This window comes from Ranitomeya variabilis, chromosome 4 (genome assembly GCF_051348905.1).
Source record: "Ranitomeya variabilis isolate aRanVar5 chromosome 4, aRanVar5.hap1, whole genome shotgun sequence".
NCBI classification, from domain to species: domain Eukaryota; kingdom Metazoa; phylum Chordata; class Amphibia; order Anura; family Dendrobatidae; genus Ranitomeya; species Ranitomeya variabilis.
The window spans coordinates 21,472,348-21,496,661 of NC_135235.1; the positions used below are offsets into that span (position 1 = coordinate 21,472,348).

The following is a 24,314-nucleotide window of genomic DNA, read 5'->3' on the forward strand; positions in this document are numbered from 1 at the left end:
ATCACATCCCCACGGGAGATCACCGACCCATAAAAGAGAGATATCGCCCTGTACCCCCAGCTCATTACCAGTGTGCCAAGGACATGTTACGGGAAATGAAGGAGGCTGGGGTGGTGAGAGACAGCTGTAGCCCCTGGGCAGCTCCGTTAGTCCTTGTTAAAAAGAAAGATGGTACAATGAGGATGTGTGTTGATTACAGGCAGTTGAATCGCATTACACATAAGGACGCATACCCACTACCCAGGATAGAGGAGTCTCTGGCTGCCTTAAAATCTGCTAACTACTTCTCTACCTTAGATCTCACCAGTGGGTACTGGCAGGTTCCTGTAGCGGAGGCGGACAAAGAGAAGACGGCCTTCACGACGCCAATGGGCCTCTGTGAGTTCAACTACATGCCCTTCGGATTGTGCAATGCTCCCGGAACGTTCCAGAGGATGATGGAGAGCTGCCTGGGACACCTGAACTTTGAAACCGTGCTGCTATATCTGGATGACGTCATAGTCTTCTCTAAAACCTACGAAGACCATCTGAAGCACCTGGCCGAGGTGTTTGAAGCCTTGTCCAACTTCGGCCTAAAAGTGAAACCGTCCAAGTGTCATCTGCTGAAACCTAAAGTGCAGTACCTGGGCCATGTGGTGAGCGCTGAAGGAGTGGCCCCAGACCCCGACAAGGTCACAGTGATCAAGGACTGGCCAAAGCCCAGTGACCTCCATGAAGTCCGGCAGTTCCTCGGGCTGGTAGGCTATTACCGGAGGTTCATTAAAGACTTCACCAAAAAGGCCGCACCATTGCAAAACCTGTTGGTGGGCCAACCAAAGAAGACCAGGGGAAAGAACACCCCCTTTGACTGGAACGGGGAGCTGGAGGAATCCTTCACCTGCTTGAAGTCGGCGCTGACGGGGGAAGAGGTACTGGCTTACCCCGAATACGACCAACCGTTTGTGCTGTACACAGATGCCAGTAATGTGGGATTAGGAGCCGTGCTGTCTCAAGTCCAGAAAGGCAAGGAAAGAGTGATCGCTTACGCCAGCAGGAAACTCCGTCCCACGGAAAGGAACCCTGACAACTATAGTTCCTTCAAACTGGAATTCCTTGCCCTTGTCTGGGCAGTGACAGAGAGGTTTAAGCACTACCTGGCCTCTGCGAAATTCACCGTTTTCACGGACAACAATCCGCTAACGCATCTGGATACTGCCAAACTCGGGGCTTTGGAACAGCGGTGGATGGCCCGGCTGTCCAACTACAATTTCACCATCAAATATCGGGCAGGGCACCAGAATGCCAATGCCGATGCTCTGTCCCGAATGCCTAATTTACCTGAAGTGGGAGAAGACCCGGAGGCACTTGAAGAGGTGGAGCTGCCTGCCTTCCATCGCCCCAAAGCCACTCAGAACTCTCACCATGTGAAGAACAGGCACAAAAACCAACCGGATGCCGCGCTGAATCCCCTGCCCCACCACGGATGGGCAGAAACCCAGGATAGTGACCCCGCGGTCCGTCAGGTGAAGGAACTCTTGACGCAGGCTGGCTTGCACCCTGGCCCAGATGATCCACAAGAGACCCAACAGCTGTGGAAGGGGAGAAGCAAACTGTTTATCCATGATGGCAAGTTGTGCAGGAGGAGCATCGACCCACGTACTCATGAATTGGTGTGGCAGATAGTGGTGCCAAGGCGAGATGCGCCCATGGTTCTGGGAGCCTACCATGATGGAGCCGGACACTTCGGATGGAAGAAGCTGGAGAAGCTGCTCCGAGGGAGGTTCTATTGGATTGGCATGAAGAGAACCATTGAGAAGTGGTGTCGGGAGTGTGGTCCATGTAGTCTGCGCAGGAAGGACCGTGACAGTCAACGGGCTCCCCTGCGGCCTATCATCACCAAACGGCCGCTCGAACTGGTCGCGCTGGATCATGTGAAGCTGACACCTAGCCGGTCGGGCTATATCTACGCCCTTACCATCGTGGACCACTACTCCAGGTTTTTGGTGGTTGTGCCTGTCAAGGATCTAACAGCTAGGACTGCCGCTAGGGCCTTCCAGCAGCACTTTTGTAGGCCCCATGGCTACCCAGAGAAAGTACTGACCGATCAGGGGCCTGCATTCGAAGCGGAAGTGTTCCAAGAATTTTGCCAGTTGTACGGGTGTAAGAAGATCAGAACTACACCGTACCACCCTCAAACCAACGGGATGTGCGAGAAGATGAACCAGGTAGTAATCGATTTGTTGAAGACCTTGCCTGTGGAGGAACGGAATCTGTGGCCGACAAAGTTGCCTGACTTAGTGGATATGTAAAACCACATCCCAGTAAGTTCCACCAACTGTACTCCAGCGTACCTGATGCGAGGAAGGTCTAGTCGGTTACCCGTTGATCTGGACATGGGGGTCCTAGTACCCGAAGATACCTCGCCGGATGCAGATTGGGATGCAGAAAGGCAGCGAAGGTACCGCGAAGTACAGGAGTGTGTAGAGAGAAGTCTCGCCCAGGCTAGGCAGAAGCAAGAAAGGGACTACAACCAACACGCTCCTGCGATTCCCCTGTCACCTGGTGAGCAAGTGCTTAAGCGAAAGAGGAGGTTACACAAGCTCGATGACCAATGGGAAGCGGAACCGTACACCATCTTGCCATCTGACTTCGACAACACCAAGGTCTGCCTCATCAGTAAGGACAGAGGGGAGACCTCGACAGCGGTATCCAGGGATCACCTTAAGGCCTGCCCCGATAAGCTGAAAGAGAGGGGCACGGCCCCAGAAATCTCCCCGCCGGTAGAAAAGGAGAAGGTGTTCCATACTGTCCTTGGTGACTTTCCCCAGTCCTGGACTCAGATAAATCAGGCCATCGCGGTACCTGTTCTAACGTTTCCACAGCCGGACCCACCAGAAACAATGGTGGTACCAGATCATCCGGTCCCACTACCTCAACAAGCCTTACCTGATGAAGCCATGCCAACCGTTGAACCGGCAAATCCTCCCTCTGCTATCGGTGAATCTGCTGTACCCACTGTTGATAGCAGCAGCTCTGAGAGCCCTAACCTGCCAGTGCTACCCCAACTCACTAGAAGTGTAGCTAGAAGACAGTGCACTACACCAGCGGTAGCAAGCATAGCGGGCCCTGTTAGGCCGATAGCAACCCCTGCGCTGCGAAGGTCCACACGCAGCACTCAAAATCAAACTCCCCTCCGCTACAAACTTTGGAGGTATTAATAAGGGCTGCTATTTAATTGAAAATGTTTGTATATATATCTTTTTGTTACAGGTTTTTAAATGGACAATAGAGTAATGGACGGTGAATTGCTCAAAAACTTTCAAAAAGGGGGCCCCTTTGTTTACCCGGGGTCCCCGCTGTTTCAACCACTGAACTGAGAGTCATAAACTGTGCATGACCTAACTTTTGCAACGTTCAAGAATCCTCACCTCCTGTAAAGGGAAGCATTGTTATGTTCAATTGTTATGCTATTTCAAAAATTTGTGTGTTTTCTGTTAACATGTATTATTGTTCTTGTTTTCCCAGTCCCGGAGTACTGGATTTAACCGGGGGGGAGTGCAGCACCCCAGAGTCCTGGTTGTTGCAGTACTGTGGCTCCGCCACTACGGGGAGCTATGGTACGTCTGATTGCACTAAGGAGTTTCTCTGATCAGGTACACTCACACCACACTTCACACTCCGGCCACCAGGGGGGGTGGTCCTATCTAGTAGGCCACTCCTCACAACTCTGGTAAAACTGGGGGTTGGACAGGAAGACAGGGAGAAGTAGCTGGGAAGAGCTAGTGAGAGGACCTGTCAGGGATGGGATCCTGGCAGACTCCTCAGAGCAGAACTAACCAGTAAACAACGGGAATACAGAAAAGGAGAAATACCAGAAGGGGTCCTGCTGTTAGACCGAGGCAACATCCTTCTGAGGCGCAAACAGTCGGTGGCCGGAACGCCGAGCAAGTAAGAGACTTTAAGTACATTGCAAACCACGGCCGGACAGCTAATTACAGGTTGGCTGTCTCACTTAACACCTAAGCAGACAACGGAGGCAGCTGTGGGAGAGGGGCGACTCTAGGGTCCCGGAAGAACTCCAGGCCTACCCCGTCATACGGGTGCGTCCTACCATATCATCTGGAGGACGGAGAAAGAACAGTAGAGACAGAAAGAAACAGTTGTGAGGACTATCCCGGGAGCTCAGCAGGGAAGAACTACAACACACAGCGCTAGAAGGTAGTTACTGATTCCCACCTGTAAAGGCCCCGTCTCACATAGCGAGATCGCTAGCGAGATCGCTGCTGAGTCACAAGTTTTGTGACGCAACAGCGACCTCCATAGCGATCTCGCTATGTGTGACACGTACCAGCGATCAGGCCCCTGCTGCGAGATCGCTGGTCGTGTCGGAATGGCCTGGACCTTTTTTTGGTCGTTGAGGCCCCGCTGACATTGCTGAATCGGTGTGTGTGACACCGATCCAGCGATGTCTTCACTGGTAACCAGGGTAAACATCGGGTTACTAAGCGCAGGGCCGCGCTTAGTAACCCGATGTTTACCCTGGTTACCAGCGTAAATGTAAAAAAAAACAAACAGTACATACTCGCCTTCTGATGTCCGTCAGGTCCCTTGCCGTCTGCTTCCTGCTCTCACTGACTGCCGGCCGTACAGTGAGAAGTGAGAGCACAGCAGTGACGTCACCGCTGCGCTCTGCTCTCAGTGTACGGCGGCAATCAGTGAGAGCAGGAAGCAGACGGCAAGGGACCTGGACACCGAAAGGCGAGTATGTAGTGTTTGTTTTTTTTGGTAACCAGGGTAAACATCGGGTTACTAAGCGCGGCCCTGCGCTTAGTAACCCGATGTTTACCTTGGTTACCCGGGTGCTGCAGGGGTACTTCGGCATCGTTGAAGACAGTTTCAACGATGCCGAAGTCGTTCCCCTGATCGTTGGTCGCTGGGGAGAGCTGTCTGTGTGACAGCTCCCCAGCGACCACACAGCGACTTACCAACGATCACGGCCAGGTCATATCGCTGGTCGTGATCGTTGGTAAATCGCTTAGTGAGACGGGGCCTTAAGGAGGAACTCCTGATGTGTCATTGGACCGGCCGGTCTCTGAAAACCCAGTTAACAGCGCTCTGGACTGAGGTCTCCAACATCTTCAGTAAAGAGGTAAAGAGACTGCAACCTGGTGTCCTCATTATTTACCGCGACCTGCACCGCTACAACACCACTTATTGCACCGGACGTCCCCCACTGACAGACAGGGCCACGGACCGGGTCTAGCCACCGTGACAACCCCAAGACTGAGACCTAGAGGCCCGGCTCCGGGTACCCCTCGGCCCTGCGGCGGTGTGGGGGCGCTCCAACTACACCTGACGCAACCTTCCACTCCTCCAGCACTAGGTTGTGAGGTTGACAGAGCAGCAGTGACATCAGTAGATGTCTACAATGTATACTATGCACTTCAGGACCTCTATAAGGATGCCTATTGTAAAATGGACACTCCCTTTTAATGACCTTTCCAGTTTTTGACTCTGTTTATTTTTGGTTTTCCCTTTTGTAAAGCATTTTTCCTTTATCTTACAGATGGAGTAACAATGGAAAGTATTTTGAAAGATGAGCAAGGAGCGAAACAGGAGGCCGACAGCTCAGAGAGAAGCGTGACGTCTACGTGCAGAATAACAAACGAGGCAGACTACTTCGGCCTCAGTTATGAGACAGTTATGGAAGCGGACTCTGATTTACTGGAGAACTTGCAGCCACCTACCTTGGAAGTGCTGACTAATGAAACCATAAATGCTGTGGCAGAGGCCAGCGTATCTCCCCATCATAAAGAAACAAGTCAAAGATCACTCCACACGTCACCATCAAATGATAACACCCAAGGAATATGTGATGCCACCTTACTGGGTGAACTGGAATCCTCTCCTTCTATGATGGAGACATCCACAGAGGAGCGAGCCAACACTGAAACCAGACATCCTAAAGAGACTGAAATGAGACATCCTAAAGAGGAAAGTGAGACAAGTTTTAAAGAGCTTGAAGCATTCAGTGATGGAACAGACGAATGGGAGACTGCCAGCGAAGAAAGTGTTACAAATGACAGAGAACGTTGTGATCCACACGAGATCAGAGACGACACTGGGTCATCTGGTCAAGAGATACACAATGAGGAGGTTGGGCTTCATGGTCAGGAAACTGTCATTAAAGACCCCGGGATTCATGGTCATCAGAGAATGAGTGAGGACACTGGGCCTCAAGCTCAGGAGAAATATAATGAGGAGGTAGGGCTTCATGGTCATGAGACCCTTAACGAAGAGTCTGAGCCTCGTGTTTACAAGACAGATAGTGTGGAAGATAAACCTCGTTCTCATGACACAGTCAGTAAGGAGGCTGGGCCTTATGGTTATGAAACAGTCAGTGAGGACATTGGGCTCCAAAGTCCTGAGACTGTGAATGAGGACAGGGGGCTTCATAGTCAGGAGAGAGTCAAAGAGGATGCTGATCCTCATATTCAAGTAACAGTCGGTGAGGAGGCTGGTCCTTGTGGTCTTGAGACAGTTGATGAAGAGGCTGGGCCTCATTGTTATCAGACAGTTGGTGAAGATACTTGGCCACATGGGCATGACTCTGTTAATAAGGATACTGAGACTAGTTTTCAAGAAACAGACAGTAAGGAGGCTGGACCTCAAAGTCATGAGACAATCAGTGAGGAGGTTGAGCCTCATGGGCAGGAGACGGCGAGTGAGGAGGTTGAGCCTCATGGGCAGGAGACGATGAGTGAGGAGGTTGAGCCTCATGGGCAGGAGACGGCGAGTGAGGAGGTTGAGCCTCATGGGCAGGAGACGGTGAGTGAGGAGGTTGAGCCTCATGGGCAGGAGATGGTGAGTGAGGAGGTTGAGCCTCATGGGCAGGAGATGGTGAGTGAGGAGGTTGAGCCTCATGGGCAGGAGACTGTGAGTGAGGAGGTTGAGCTTCATGGGCAGGAGACGGTGAGTGAGGAGGTTGAGCCTCATGGGCAGGAGACGGTGAGTGAGGAGGTTGAGCCTCATGGGCAGGAGACGGTGAGTGAGGAGGTTGAGCCTCATGGGCAGGAGACGGTGAGTGAGGAGGTTGAGCCTCATGGGCAGGAGACGGTGAGTGAGGAGGTTGAGCCTCGTGGGCAGGAGACGGTGAGTGAGGAGGTTGAGCCTTGTGGTTCACAGATGTTCAGTAAAGAGGCTGAGCCTCAGCATATGGAAACAGATGGAAGGGAGGCCTCACATTACAGTCAGAACACCTATGATGGTGATACTGGGTCTTATGCTCTGGAGACAGTCAGTGAGGAGGCTGAGCCTCATTGTCAGGTGATGAGCAGTGAGGAACGAACTGGGCTTCTTGTTCATGAATCAGTCAGTCGCTTGATTATGCATCCTAATGAAGAGACAGTTGTAGAGTTAGTAAGGCTTCTAGGTAATGAGACTGTTTGTGACGTGACTAGGCCATATGATCACAATGCAGATCCAGAGGTCCAGAACAATGAGACAGTAAGTGGGATGGAAAGTGTAGAGTTTGATGACTGTAGGATAGATCTTAATAAGGACAATATAAGTGCGGTTCCTGACCAGGCATCTGATGAAAATATGATGACTGAGAACCAAGGAACCTCCGACGATAAAAAAGAGACCGTAACTACAGAAAGTCCAGATGAAAATGAAATAAATAGTGTAGAAAAAATAGGGTCCATTACAGATGACACAGAGAGTGAAGGTGTCAATATAGAGACTTTCTGTTCTGGAACACATAGTGATCAAGATAGAGCTCCTCGTGAGGCTCAGGAAGTCTACAAAGAAACGATCAATGAAGAAGTCACGAATGCATTTAAAGAGACCTTTTGTGACGAGGCAAAGCTTAAAGAAATTCAGGAAGTCTACAAAGGGACAGACTGTCAAGAGATGCAGGGCATTTTTAAAGAAACTTTCAGGAAAAATACTTTACAGGAGACACCGGACTCTGAGGATACAAATGTATTACATATAACTTCTGAGATATCGGAAAGCATGAAGGAAGTCTCAAGTGAAGAAAGAATTGCCATTGAACCATCCAGTGAAGAAAGGGAAATGTCAGATAAACAAGCTCAGATGGCATCTAATGCAGATTGTGAATGCACTGATGAACTTTCTGAAGCTTCGAGAGTCCTCGAAAAAAGTGTCACCAATGAACATGAGCTTGATGATGAGATTTCCAAGCAGAGATGGGATTTGGCAGAAACATTCAGTAAACATGGGCTAAGTGAGGATATAGAGATCGCCTATCTAGAGCGTACAAGAATTGAACAGGAGCTTCTTCGCATTGAAAACCTTGTAGAGACGGATGAGGGACTTTCTGAACATCTTCCAAATGTATTAAACCAAGAGACACTACTTGAGTTACAATACATTACCCCAGTATTTCACAATGAGAAATCATACATAGAGTCAATGATGAATACAGAAACTCAACTCAATGTTGGTGGTCCTCCTCTGATGGAAGAAAAAAACCTGGTGAACTATGCAGAGCTTTTACAGGATATGGAAACCCAGTTTGGAGATCCTGAAAATGTAAGACCTACAGATACCCAAAATGAACTTGATTACAACCAACATCTTGTCTACAATGCAGAACCGATGGTCCAGGCTGGTTCTTCGTATGGTCAGGGAATTGTGGAACCATGTCTGCCACTACCGGAATTACTTGTAGAACAAAGCACTGACTCAAAAGTTGATTCAAACGCTAGTGTCCAGGATGAGCAGTTAGGTGGTCCAGAACAACATCAGGACGAAACTATGGAAATGTTGGACTCTCACAGTAGCCCATGTTTCTTACAGGTGGGTCAAAGCACTCAAAAAGGTCTACAGGATGAGCTTGATAATTATAAACTAAATTTTTTTCCCATGAGTTTGAAGGGCATTGCGATTGTACCTAGAAATATAGACGAACTTGATTTAAAAAGTAAATCTCATGATTTATTACTAAACACTGTGGACACAGAATGTATAGCTGCACAAGAAACCACCAACTTACCTCCAGAAGAATCATGTAGAGAATCCGACCACCAAGAAACTACTTTGGGTGATATTCATTCTGCGACTGGCCTTGACCAAGACACAACAACTCTTCGTTCAGAAATGGGAAAAACTACAGATATAGACTTAAAAAATATAAAACTCTTAAGAAGGCAGCGAAGTAACACAGATCCCTACTTGAATCGTGACCAAGAAGAAAAACAACAGTCCGTCTCCAACAGCGAAGGTTCTTCCAGGGGTAGATTAAGAAGTGTAACGCCTCCTTGTGACAAATTTACCTCTTCTTACACCCCTACCTCAACAAAAACTCTGGAGCAAACCCCAATGTCTGTCTTGTACCCAATGCCAGATGAAAAGAAAGCTTCACATAGGGCAGAGGATACAACCTCAATAAAGGAACATACGTTCTATCCTACACAGATATTTAACCCTATGCTTTTGTTAGGCCACACACAAGAATCTGGGTTCTACCAGGAAGAGAACATTCGACAAGGCAAAAAAAATCAAAGTAATGATCAGGAAGATAATCCGGTTTTTCTGCACATCAATCACCCTGAAAGCATTGTTGGAGAACCCAAAATATCAAGTGAAGAAGCCTCTAAAGCCAGAACAATGCTGCCTCCTTCACTTGGCCCTGTGTGGCTTCCTCCTCACCCTACACGTTACGTGGGTGGGGTAAATGACACTGGATCTCTGAAAACGCAAGACAATCACCTGATAAGACGAGCCACGATAAGGCACAAAAGAAGCAATGTTGGGGTTAAACCAACTACCAAGAGGTTTAGTAACCCAAACCTACCCGTCATCCCTCAAAGAGATGATCGAATAGGACCTAAAACAAGTAGCTTGCCAAAGATACAACCAATGAATATCAGTACGATCCAAATTTCCTCTAGAAATAGACAATTAGCACAACAGCAAAGAATTTCAGAAGAGACTGGTCAATCGAGAGGTTCATCTTCCATGGCAACTGTAAGAGGTAGGTGTAGAGGGAATATTATCAAGCCTCAGGAACTTTATTCATCATTTACAATGTGTTATATATTTCAATCATTTTTTTTTTCTCCATATATCATGGTTGCTGGTGAATGTGAAGCAATCATGGACTACATTTCTACAACACTTTAGAGAACAGTGATCATGTATATGACCAGTTAAAAAATATAGTGCCTAGGGATCTGAGAGTGGGAGACGTCTCGTCAAACGCACAGGAACACAATTTGTGTTTTTGAACCTGAATTGTTACTTATCTAGCCCCCCCAAAAATTTACTCAGACAAGCCTTGCACAGCTAAACTTCATGCATCTCACCGTTTCAACTAAGATAAACCTTAGATCTATAATGATTTGGAGTCCGGCCTCCATTGACCGGTGGGAAAGTTGAGAGTTGCAGCCATAACACTAAAATTTAATACAACTACAAACCTCTACAACTGTCCATGTCGCCTCACGAATGAGCAAAACGTTCATTCTTTGGGTGACATTATTTTAAGCTGTATAAGTATCACCTATCTATACTAACAGGGATAAAAGTGCCCCATTCTTTTCACTGGTGTGGTCCCAGTGGTCAGACCTTCAACAATCACCAGACAGGTGATCAACTAGTGATGAGCAAGCGTGCTCACCACTGCTCAGTACTCGATTGAGCATCGGTGTGCTTGGGTATCTCGCTGATCGAGGGTCACGGGTGCTTGAGCGCCATGGTTGAGTCCCCGCCCCACATGTTTCGCGACTGTTAGACGGCCAATAAACATGCGGGGATTGCCTGCCATACATGGTAATGCAGTAGCATTACTGAGATTGACCAGTCTTATATAAAACCTGATGACTCGATGATCTGCACACTGTCCTCTGGAAGCAGTTCAGGGAGAGTTGATTTAGGAGGGATAGCTTAGGTTAGCGCAGGCATATAGGCAGGGCTTTATTGCTATTGCATTACTTGTACACCGCTCCTGCACCATTAAAACAAAAGTCCTTTTTCAGGGCTACATAGTGTCCTTCTCTAGAAAAACTGCTGCTTTTTCTGCTTTCAGTGTAGGGATCGCTGGTAGAGGAGAAATAGGTTTGGAATAGAGGCATATAGGCAGGGTTTATTGCTTGGCATGCATGCATGCTCAGCAGTAATGCTAACGTTTGCGCTCTGGATGTGGAGCGTATTTCTGCTGCTTCCAAAATGCATTGTACAATACAAGCACAGTAGATGAGATTCATACAGATCTCATGCCCACTGTGCTTCCTTTTTAAGCTGCGTAAAATCACCTGCGGTACGAGTTTCCGAGCCGCAGCATGTTGATTTCTCTTATGGGAACGCTGAGTCTTCTGTGCAGAATTTCCCCATAGACTTGCAATAGATACGAAAAATCCACAGTTTAAAAAAAAAAATGCATTGTAAGTGTGTTTACGCAGGTGTTTTTAGCCTGGTTTAATCTAATAAATAATTTTTTTAAATGATGTGCGGTCACCCCCTATTTTTGATAACCAGCTAAGGTAAAGCAGACAGCTGTGAGTTTGCATTATTAAACAAGGAAGGTCCATGGTTATTGGGCCCTTTCCAGTCTAAAAGTACCAGCTCGCAGCTGCCCCAGAATTAGCACATCACTTGAGATGCGCCAATTCTGGTGCTTTGCTCGACTCTTCCATATTGCCACGGTGCGATGGAAGTTGGGGTTGATGTCGGCTGTGATTTGACTAAAATCCCATTTGGCATCTAGCCCCGGGGTGAGTAATGGACAGGTGTCTATCAGACACCCCCATTACTAACCCAGTAATACAAAACAAAAACACAAACACAGAAGATAAACACTTTATTTGAAAAAAGACTCCCCCACACTGTCCCTCGTTCACCAATTTATTGAAAAAAAAAAAAAAAAAGAACAAATTCCATGCAGGTATGAAGTAATCCAACAAATCTGATGTAGTCCTGAAAAAGGATACCTGAAAGACCTTAAATATACAGAAATAACACAAGAGACAATCCCTCGTTCACAAACATATTAGAAAAATTGTGCCCCCGAAGCTCTGATGTTCCCTGAGTCTGGCGCCAGCGTCTGTGAATAGCAGTAAACTTACCCAGGCGCCGGGTAGTGACTACGACGCTCATCAGGGCCAAGCCATCCTTATCTGCAGATTGCTGTACTGGGGTTCTTGCCCCCCATCAGTGCAGAGTAGGGCGAGGAGAACAGACTCGCATGGTATTGGGGTATAACTTGTGAGCTGCTCGTGTGTATATGGCCGGAGTTAGACTTTATCTATATAAAAACATATGTTTTATTACATTGCAGAGGAAGGACCTCACACAACCAAAGAGAACCCTTCTAGTAATCCAGAATCTGTACAACTCAGGTAAGTCCACAAGCTGAGCCCGTCACGGTGGTCAACATGGACTGCGCTTCCCAGGAGATTAATAAAAAGATTAGACCTGTAGGCGATCTGTGCCTCTGTGTATTGCTCAGCCATTCAAAATGACAAGTACATCCCTGTCTATTATGTGGTTGACTACAATTCTGCATGCCACCAATCTTCTATTGTGAGCGCAGCTCTGGAGTATAATACAGGATGTAACTCAGGATCAGTAATGTAATGTATGTACACAGTGACTGCACCAGCAGAATAGTGAGTGCAGCTCTGGAGTATAATACAGGATGTAACTCAGGATCAGTAATGTAATGTATGTACACAGTGACTGCACCAGCAGAATAGTGAGTGCAGCTCTGGGGTATAATACAGGATGTAACTCAGGATCAGTAATGTAATGTATGTACACAGTGACTGCACCAGCAGAATAGTGAGTGCAGCTCTGGGGTATAATACAGGATGTAACTCAGGATCAGTAATGTAATGTATGTACACAGTGACTGCACCAGCAGAATAGTGACTGCAGCTCTGGAGTATAATACAGGAGGTAACTCAGGATCAGTAATGTAATGTATGTACACAGTGACTGCACCAGCAGAATAGTGAGTGCAGCTCTGGGGTATAATACAGGATGTAACTCAGGATCAGTAGTGTAATGTATGCACACAGTGACTGCACCAGCAGAATAGTGAGTGCAGCTCTGGAGTATAATACAGGCTGTAACTCAGGATCAGTAATGTAATGTATGTACACAGTGACTGCACCAGCAGAATAGTGAGTGCAGCTCTGGGGTATAATACAGGAGGTAACTCAGGATCAGTAATGTAATGTATGTACATGCAGCGCCCCAGAGTCCTGGTCGTTGCAGTACTGTGGCTCCGCCACTAAGGGGAGCTATGGTACGTCTGATGGCACTGAAGGGGTTCATCTGATCAGGTATCACAGACACCAATACATTTCACCGCCGGGCCTCCAGGGGGAGCTAAGGGTTCTATTTACTAGGCCACTCTCCACAACACTGGTAAAACTGGGGGTCAGGCAGGAAGTTAGACAGAAAGCTAACTGGGTTGGAGCCAGGCAACACCTTGTGGCAGAGGGTGTTGCAGGAGAAGATTCGGTAGGGTCTCTGTCAGGGGTGGGATCCTGACAGAGGCTTGGCAAACAGAGAGAACGTAACGGGACCGTGCCTGCTCAGCATAGCGGCGGTGCCCAAGGAAGGACTAGAAGCGAGATAGATTTTGCTGAGTGAGAAACGAGATCAAAGCGACAAGGAGAATACCAGTAGGGGTCGTGCTGTAAAATCGAGGCAACATCCTACTGAGGCGCAAACAACCGGTGGCCGGAACGCCGAAGGAAGTATTTCTATATACAGCTTCAGGCAATACTTCGAACCTACGGCAGGACAGTCAGTCTCAGGCGGGCTGTCTCACCTAAATCACCTATGCAGTCTTGGGGGGCAACTTGTGGAGAGGGGCGACTCTAGGGTCCCGGAAGAGCTCCGAGCCTACCCGTCAAACGGGTGCCGTCCTAACCGTAACATCAGGGAGGGACGGAGGATTAGCAGAACATCATCTAATCGTGTTGTGAGGGAACTTAAGAAACAGACACAACAGTTGTGGGGACGTTCCGTAAGCACAGCAGGGAAGGACCACAACACATAGCGCTAGAAGGAAGGCACAGATTTCCACCTGTAAAGAGAACTCTGGAGGTGCCATTGGACCGGCCAGACTTGCGCAGCCTGGTTATCCGGATTCCGGACTGAGGACCCAGAGATCTTCAGTAAAGAGGTAAAGAGACTGCAACCTGGTGTCCTCGTTATTTATTGCACCGCACCACCACCACTACCATCATCCATCATTTCTATCACTGTACGCCCCTCGGCAGGGTCACGGACCGGGCCTAGCCACCGTGACAACCCCAGAGCAGAGACTCAGAGGCCCGATACCCGGGTACCCCTTGGCCCTGCGGCAGTGGGGGCGCTACAACCTGGCGTCACGAACAGGATCTACTTAAGCCTGAAGAATCAGGTCATGTGTGCCTAGGAACTGATTTACTGTGCTTTATTGAGAGACTGTGTATTGCCGTTTGCCGCCCGAAGTTCCTGCCAAAAATCGCCGCCATTGCTACACCAAAGAAGAAGGAGGGCGTGCCATGGGAGGAGACTACCAAAGTGGCGCCAGAAGCGGTGACCGCCCTCTGCGCCTCTTACTGCAAAGCGAGGACATGCCTCAAAGCAGAGGACCACCCCTTGATTTGCAACGGTGGGAAGCGGGTGACGGAGAAGCTCGACCCCGGAGAAATGGCGGAGCTAGGTGCATGCACTGCCACCGACTATCAGACAGCGATGATGAACAGCAAGTGCCTGAACCAGGGAGGAGTGACCCCGGCTTGCCCTCATCCACCAGAGGCGGACCTACGTCCACCGCAGCGGAAGGATCTGAATTCCTCGGAACAGGCTGCGGAGCTGAGTCTACCCATCCCGTCCTCAGAGCCAGCGGAGGAGGAACCGTGGTGGGCGGAGCCGCATCCGGGGACCACATTGGAGGAGCCGCGGTCCGGGCTGCAGCCGACTCCAGCATCCTCGTTAATGGACCGGATCGACATCGGTGGAAGCACATCAGGCGCAGGTATGGAAGACGCCCCTGCTCCCCCGCTCGGTTCCGCTCCCGCGACCGGCCCTCACTCCAGTAAAAGCCGTCTCCTCTCGGCAGAGCTAGTAGTGTTACCCCCCGATGCGATGGGGAAGCTGGTACCACCGCTGCCGACTAGGATGGGAGAACCCATCGACGTGGGCCCAGATGGGGTGATCCTCCAGTGGGACACCCCCCGGGCTGGGCCAGATGGAGTTCGGGAGGAAGGATTCACCCTTGCTGTGCTTACTTGGGAACAATACAAACAATGCTTGATCCTACATTGGAAAAGGCAAACAGAGGCAGAGCTGACCGACCCACCGAGGGTACAACCATCGCCTCTTGCATGTGATGACAGGGACATGGTAAAGCGGGGCACTGTGTTGGCCTTCCACCCGAAGAGGGGATGGGGCTCCATACAGGAACTGGGGCTACTAACTGACGTCTTCGTTGCCAGTTGCAACGTGAAGACTCCCTGCTGTGGCCGAAGTGGTGACCCATTGCAAAAGGGGGATCAGGTGACTTACACCCGTCATCAGAATGCATACGGGTGGTATGCCCGGAACGTGCGCCGCTGTGAGCTTGGGAGAGCGTCATCTGCTTCGTCCGCCATGATGGAACCAGACGTGACAGATCTTACCAATATTGCCGCCGTACGTCTCCTTGCAGCGACTGAGCTGGCGGCTAGAGTCCGCCTTCGGGTTCAGACATCAGGTGGTCTGACTGCGCCAGGGAAACCCACCAGTGATACTGGTGCGGCATCAGCTGCTGACCTAGGATCGAAGCCTGCACAGTCGAAAGGTGCCCACTTTCGGCTGATGTCTTGTGATTTACTATGAAGATAAACCTCGATACCATGAGAATGTAAATAGTTCCTTGTTTAACTGTTTGTCTACTGTTTGCTGCTAAACCCGTCCTGGGTTAACTTTTAAAGGGATCCCTTTGTTGACCCGGGATCCCTATTGTTTTGTTTGTTTTTCTAAGTTTTGCACAAGTTTTCAGAACTGCCGCAATCATGAACAGTGCATGATACAAACTTTTTGTAAATAGTTTGCACCTTCTTAAAGGTGCTCCCTACTGGTTTTACTTAAAGAGAGACTCTTTGCGAAGATACCGCACCAGAGCCTTTGATGAGTATGGACTGGTAGCCTGAGAAGATATGCTACCTCATAAAGACTTGGTCCCCTCTTAAAGGGGATGTTCATCTGTGTACTTATGAGTAATACTGCCTTAAAACAGTAAAGTGATAACGATGCCTTGAAAGAAAATGATAATGTTTACATGTAAAAGCTATATGTATTGAACTAGTTAATTGTAAAAGAATGCTGATAATGTTTCCCGAAGGAAAGTGAAAGTTAGAAGAAAGATGCAGTGGGCCCGTAGGGGTAGACGTAGTGTCCTGCATAGTTGCTAGTAAGGAAGTAATGATGGAAGTTAATGCTTTAAGAAAATGTTGATAACGTTGATAGAAAATGAGGATAGAAGGTGAACCCTGAGTCCTCCTAGGAGCCATATAGAGATGGCTCAGTGCTCTTAATATTGAAAGTAATGTTATGTTCTATACTGTGTATAGTAGTTGAAAAGACAGAAGGCTCGGGCTGAAAGGAGCGGTCCTGTAAGAAAGGAGAGGCAGTAGGTCTGGTGCCGTTAGGACAGGCGGTCCTGCAGATTTAAAGAAGGAGAATGAAAAAAGTTAAATTGCCTTATAATGTGATTATAAGAGGGTCTTTAGCGGATATTGAGTGTACGTCCTTAAAGGCAATGTTAAATTATTGTTCAAGAATTTGTACTAAGTAGAATACCCGGTTGGGTAAGAAAAGTTACTTATAGCATGTTGCTATGATATTTAACCTTGTTTGTAACGTTCATGTGTCCTCCCCTCCCATAAAGGGAAGCTCTGTTCAAGTATACTTATTGTTATTTGCACTCAACAAATTGTATGTCTTTTTGCTAATCTGTATTGTTGTTTTCTTCCCAGTCCCGGAGTACTGGATTTAACTGGGGGGGGAGTGCAGCGCCCCAGAGTCCTGGTCGTTGCAGTACTGTGGCTCCGCCACTAAGGGGAGCTATGGTACGTCTGATGGCACTGAAGGGGTTCATCTGACCAGGTATCACAGACACCAATACATTTCACCGCCGGGCCTCCAGGGGGAGCTAAGGGTTCTATTTACTAGGCCACTCTCCACAACACTGGTAAAACTGGGGGTCAGGCAGGAAGTTAGACAGAAAGCTGACTGGGTTGGAGCCAGGCAACACCTTGTGGCAGAGGGTGTTGCAGGAGAAGATTCGGTAGGGTCTCTGTCAGGGGTGGGATCCTGACAGAGGCTTGGCAAACAGAGAGAACGTAACGGGACCGTGCCTGCTCAGTATAGCGGCGGTGCCCAAGGAAGGACTAGAAGCGAGATAGATTTTGCTGAGTGAGAAACGAGATCAAAGCGACAAGGAGAATACCAGTAGGGGTCGTGCTGTAAGATCGAGGCAACATCCTACTGAGGCGCAAACAACCGGTGGCCGGAACGCCGAAGGAAGTATTTCTATATACAGCTTCAGGCAATACTTCGAACCTACGGCAGGACAGTCAGTCTCAGGCGGGCTGTCTCACCTAAATCACCTATGCAGTCTTGGGGGGCAACTTGTGGAGAGGGGCGACTCTAGGGTCCCGGAAGAGCTCCGAGCCTACCCGTCAAACGGGTGCCGTCCTAACCGTAACATCAGGGAGGGACGGAGGATTAGCAGAACATCATCTAATCGTGTTGTGAGGGAACTTAAGAAACAGACACAACAGTTGTGGGGACGTTCCGTAAGCACAGCAGGGAAGGACCACAACATAGCGCTAGAAGGAAGGCACAGATTTCCACCTGTAAAGAGAACTCTGGAGGTGCCATTGGACCGGCCAGACTTGCGCAGCCTGGTTATCCGGATTCCGGACTGAGGACTCAGAGATCTTCAGTAAAGAGGTAAAGAGACTGCAACCTGGTGTCCTCGTTATTTATTGCACCGCACCACCACCACTACCATCATCCATCATTTCTATCACTGTACGCCCCTCGGCAGGGTCACGGACCGGGCCTAGCCACCGTGACAACCCCAGAGCAGAGACTCAGAGGCCCGATACCCGGGTACCCCTTGGCCCTGCGGCAGTGGGGGCGCTACATACACAGTGACTGCACCAGCAGAATAGTGAGTGCAGCTCTGGAGTATAATATAGGAGGTAACTCAGGATCAGTAATGTAATGTATGTACACAGTGACTGCACCAGCAGAATAGTGAGTGCAGCTCTGGAGTATAATACAGGATGTAACTCCGGATCAGTAATGTAATGTATGTACACAGTGACTGCACCAGCAGAATAGTGAGTGCAGCTCTGGAGTATAATACAGGATGTAACTCAGGATCAGTAGTGTAATGTATGTACACAGTGACTGCACCAGCAGAATAGTGAGTGCAGCTCTGGGGTATAATACAGGATGTAACTCAGGATCAGTAATGTATGTACTCAGTGACTGCACCAGCAGAATAGTGAGTGCCGCTCTGGGGTATAATATAGGATGTAACTCCGGATCAGTAATGTAATGTATGTACACAGTGACTGCACCAGCAGAATAGTGAGTGCAGCTCTGGGGAATAATACAGGATGTAACTCAGGATCAGTAATGTAATATATGTACACAGTGACTGCACCAGCAGAATAGTGAGTGCAGCTCTGGGGTATAATACAGGATGTAACTCAGGATCAGTAATGTAATGTATGTACACAGTGACTGCACCAGGAGAATAGTGAGTGCAGCTCTGGGGTATAATATAGGATGTAACTCAGGATCAGTAATGTATGTGCACAGTGACTGCACCAGCAGAATAGTGAGTGCAGCTCTGGAATATAATACAGGATGTAACTCAGGATCAGTAATGTAATGTATGTACACAGTGACTGCACCAGCAGAATAGTGAGTGCAGCTCTGGGGTATAATACAGGATGTAACTCAGGATCATTAATGTAATGTATGTACACAATGACTGCACCAGCAGAATAGTGAGTGCAGCTCTGGAGTATAATACAGGAGGTAACCCAGGATCATTAATGTAATGTATGTACACGGTGTCTGCCCCAGTATAATAGTGAGCGCTGCCCACCGATCCTGAGAACAGGGCTTTAAGACGCCACATTTTAATGGAGTGGTGGAACCCCCCAGACAGCTTTCCCGTTAGCGATGGGTGAATATATATATTTTCCATCAGACTGTTGATATCAGGGAAGGAATATAACTTATTGATTATCTGAACCGTCAGTAACTGGTAACTTTTTTTCCAAGAGGGTCCCGCAGCAAGATTGCACCGCCTTCCTCCGAGTCATCGAAGAGCATCCACCGACGTTACTCCACGTTCATAAACTCCTGTAAGTTGTCTGTGGCCACTTTGTCTCCAAGTGAAGCCACCATATAATATTTGTATGTCTGAGTGGTTCCTGCTGTTCCCCTGCAGCCAGCCTCCTGTATCAGGAGTACAGTGATGTGGCTCTGAACCAGGAGATCCAAAGGCAGAAACCGGGCGACTCCCCAGCAGAGGACAGCCTGCCCAGCTCTCCGCGAGTGCGGAGGAGGATCCTATCATCCCAGGAGTCCTACCTGCAGCGTCTCTCCATCTCCTCAGCTGACTCCCTATGGCAGGACATCCCCAAAATCCGGGACAGTGTCACCTTTCTAACAATGACCCGAGAGGAGCAGAAGCTGCAGGAGGTGCGAGCCGAGTCTAGAATAGCGCTCATCTGTCTGTCACACTATTGTGGGGGATCTGTGGATGACGCACTGTTATGGGGGATCTGTGGGTGACGCGCTGTTATGGGGGATGTGTGGATGACGCACTGTTATGGGGATCTGTGGATGACGCACTGTTATGGGGGATCTGTGGATGACGCACTGTTATGGGTGATCTGTGGATGACGCACTGTTATGGGGATGTGTGGATGACGCACTGTTATGGGGGATCTGTGGATGATGCACTGTTATGGGGATCTGTGGATGATGCACTGTTATGGGGATTTGCAGATGATGCACTGTTATGGGGGATCTGTGGATGACGCACTGTTATGGGGGATGTGTGGATGACGCACTGTTATGGGGGATGTGTGGATGACGCACTGTTATGGGGGATGTGTGGATGACGCACTGTTATGGGGGATGTGTGGATGACGCACTGTTATGGGGGATGTGTGGATGACGCACTGTTATGGGGATCTGTGGATGACGCACTGTTATGGGGATCTGTGGATGACGCACTGTTATGGGGGATCTGTGGATGACGCACTGTTATGGGGGATCTGTGGATGATGCACTGTTATGGGGATCTGTGGATGATGCACTGTTATGGGGATTTGCGGATGATGCACTGTTATGGGGGATCTGTGGATGACGCTCTGTTATGGGGGATCTGTGGATGATGCACTGTTATGGGGATTTGCGGATGATGCACTGTTATGGGGGATCTGTGGATGACGCACTGTTATGGGGATGTGTGGATGACGCACTGTTATGGGGGATCTGTGGATGATGCACTGTTATGGGGGATCTGTGGATGATGCACTGTTATGGGGATCTGTGGATGATGCACTGTTATGGGGATCTGTGGATGATGCACTGTTATGGGGATTTGCGGATGATGCACTGTTATGGGGGATCTGTGGATGACGCACTGTTATGGGGGATCTGTGGATGATGCACTGTTATGGGGATTTGCGGATGATGCACTGTTATGGGGGATCTGTGGATGACGCACTGTTATGGGGGATTTGCGGATGATGCACTGTTATGGGGGATCTGTGGATGACGCACTGTTGTGGGGGATCTGTGGCTGACGCCCTGTTGTGGGGGATCTGTGGTGCGGGGTTACATATATCATGGAGTAGATTGTATCTCCTGACTGTAGCAGGTGGAGCTTTTCATGGTGAGGGTTTGGTACAATGTATCAGTCCGGGTATATTTGCGCTGCTGGGTGAGTAGGGGCAGGCTGGATTCTCTGCCACCGGAGTTATCCTTTTCACTCACTGACAGAAATTGAGGACATTGAAGATGAAGACCTGAAATATAAATGATATTAGAGCGTTGTAGAACTTATTCCAGTGATTTACTCCTCATTGTTTGGTGTCTCCATCATCAGGCGAAGTTTGAGCTCATCTTGTCGGAGGCGCTTTACCTGCGGAGTCTCCACATCGCGGTGGATCATTTCCAGCTAAACACCGACCTGCAGGAGTTAATGAGCGCTCAGGATCGCCAGTGGCTCTTCTCCCGTCTGTCCGATGTCCGAGATGCCAGCAACGAGTGCGTATCCGCTCCATCCAGAATCTGTCTATACCTGCAGAGTGATAACATTGTATTAATTTTACTAATTTTATTTAATGTTTTTTATGATAGATATATATATATATATATATATATATATATATATATATATATATATATATATATATATATATATATATAATTTTTTTTTACTTGTTTATTATTTATTTCACCTATTGCTGGAGCTGTGATATTTCCACACTGTCGATATTAAAGCTTTGCTAGATCGTCTTATACATCCATGATTATGTGACCTGCCAGCGACAAGAGAGTTATTACTAGAATCCATGGAGGCGGTGGTCACAGGATGTGTAGAGCAATGAAGCCTGTGATGGTTTCGCCCGTTCCCATGCTTAGTCAGGGGCTCCAATTTTTATTTTGAGCTTCGTGTGTGTGAACAGAAACTAGGACAGGAGTGAAGACTCCTTAGGGATCATGTAGACATCCGTGGATCTTTTTCCAATCTTGGACAGCAATGCATGGAGAAGCCGCGGGTCTCCCAACTGAAGCTTGGCAGCCTTATAGAAACACATGGAACTGTCACTCTTGGGTCAGGAGACCCGCGGCCAGTCCGTGCATTGCAGTCAATGATCTGTCTGAGATCCACCTAAATCCTAATGACCTTGTCTAATTAAACCTCTGACAACCGGGTTGTAGCACAACTCCGCTATTCTATGCCTAGCTCCGCTATTCTATGCCCAGCTCTGCTATTCTCTGCAGGTGATAATCACGCTTTGAAGACCCCCAGGAACCACCAATGAAATGTGCAGTTTGTAAAAAGTGATGGATTTTCGTTAAGTAGTGGGTCACACTCATCACATTCAGACCTATCGGTGGTCACCTGATCCACAGATATAAAAAGTGTCCATATTGCGATCCATCTGTCTGTATCAGGAAGCTGCTAGGAAAGCCAAGGAAGGGGCCTGCAGCACTGAGGAGAAACAGGGTGCAGTTGGGAATTGTAGTTTTAGCAGATAAGTATAGGAGCTATCATGAAGATCTGACGTTCAGAAACAGATGAAACATGGAAAAAAAAAGAAATCACTGTTGGGCTCATACTGCAACAATGACAATAGTCCTGTGGATACTGAGCTTTGTAAAAAAAAAACAAAAAAAAAAAACATTGCCATTGTTGCAATAACTCTTTAAGATTTACCATTCATGATTGCAGTAAAGCTGGGTGACAACTTTTTTTTTTTTCTTGGATCTATAATGGCAGCTATGTTGGATGCCACCCAGCTTTATCAGTGAAAGATATTCATAGGAAACCTCGTATTTGGTTTAGTTTATTTTTTATTTATTTATTTTTTAAACAACTTTTTAAACTTCTCTTTTCTTTTTGTACTAACCTATTGTGTTTTGTCTTGGATCAGTTTCCTTTTTGACCTGGAAGAAGAATTCGAGAGCAACATATACAACTTCCAGGTGTGTGATGTGGTGATCGCGCATGAGCCCAATTTCCGCAGGGTCTACCTGCCGTACGTCACCAATCAGAGTTACCAGGACAGGACCTTCCAAAGGCTGATGTAAGTGGACCTGGGATATCTCCCCTCATATATGCAGATATGTACACTACAGGTTGAGGACCCCCAATCTTTGTATGGCCCTTATCAGAAGTGGAGGGCAGTGTGTCTTAGGCCGGCGTCACACTAGCGAGTTTTACGGACGAGCCTGGGAACTTTTCAGAATATTTTCCCACGCTCGAGTTCATATGAGTTCATCCAGCAGAGGGCGCATCACCGCGACTCGAGGTAACTACAGTACATTCCCCTGCATTCCATTCATTCACCAAGTTTTACAGGCAGAAGCACAGCTGCATTAGCAGAGCTCCTGGGTGTAAAATGATTTAACCCCTTCAGATGGATTTACAGCGTGGGACAAGACTGAATGACGGAAGGTATGGAATATTGTTGTTTGTTTGTTTTTTTAACTTTATTTCAGGTAACAAGGGTCTTCAGGTGGATTAAGAGTATAATAAAATATTAAAACACCATGTGTCTTTATTTCATTAAAATACTTTTTTAATAATGTGTGTGTGTTTTTTAACCCTTTCATACAATTGGATTAATAATGGATAGGTGTCATAATTGACGCCTCTCCATTATTAATCTGGCTTAATGTCACTTTACAATAGCAAGGTTACATTAACCCTTCATTACCCCATATCCCACCGCTACAGGGAGTGGGAAGAGAGATGCTAAGTGCCAGAATAGGCGCATCTTCCAGATGTGCCTTTTCTGGGGTGGCTGGGGGCAGATGTTTTTAGCCAGGGGGGGTCCTATAACCATGGACCCTCTCTAGGCTATTAATATCTGCCCTCAGTCACTGGCTTTACCACTCTGGCGGAGAAAATTGCACGGGAGCCCATGCCAATTTTTTCCGGGATTTAACCCTTTAATTTAATAGCTAGAGCCCCCAAATTTGACACAGAGACACTTGTTACATTAGTAGTGTGGAATATGTAATAAAAGAAGGGATATGAGATGGTTTACTGTATGTAATCATGTCTCATATCCTGTCGGGTTTGTAAAGGAGAAAGCAAAAGCCGGCAATTGAATTAGCGGCTTTTCTGCTATCTAGCACTGTATTAAATATATAGAGATAGATATATATAGACTGTATACAGTCTATGTAGACTGTATATATGTTTTTAAGAATATTTGAGCCGATGGATCCATGATATGTCCATTTTGCAAGCCTGCGAGAAAAAATCGCCATACGGATGACACATGGATAAATTTGTGCGTAAAAATCGCATCCTCGCATTGAATACGGAACAGTGTTTTGGGACAATTACTGCGGATTACGGCCGTAAATAACGGTCCGTATTTTCATATGCCTAGTGTGACGCCGGCCTTACACCCCATGCTTTTAGAATTGGTGCTATACTGAGGTGCGATTTGGAACCGAAATGTCCCTAAATCCCTAATGTGACCAGTGCTGCCCTCTGCTGGCCAAGACTAAGAGCCGCAAGTCCTATATGTCTGGATTTCTGT

The 24,314-nt window shown here is 47.9% G+C and overlaps 1 protein-coding gene across 2 annotated transcripts in view; it reads left to right on the plus strand.

The window, feature by feature from the left end:
- Positions 1-24,314, plus strand: part of LOC143769476 (uncharacterized) — a 54,124-nt gene that overhangs the window by 11,095 nt on the left and 18,715 nt on the right. For both annotated transcript variants that reach the window (XM_077258084.1, XM_077258083.1), the window contains exons 2-7: positions 5,546-9,982; positions 12,284-12,344; positions 19,297-19,379; positions 19,466-19,719; positions 21,137-21,297; positions 22,692-22,844. In XM_077258084.1, the coding sequence (XP_077114199.1) occupies positions 5,557-9,982; positions 12,284-12,344; positions 19,297-19,379; positions 19,466-19,719; positions 21,137-21,297; positions 22,692-22,844 (5,138 nt within the window). In that variant the 5' untranslated portion in view covers positions 5,546-5,556. The remainder of the gene's footprint in view (positions 1-5,545; positions 9,983-12,283; positions 12,345-19,296; positions 19,380-19,465; positions 19,720-21,136; positions 21,298-22,691; positions 22,845-24,314) is intronic.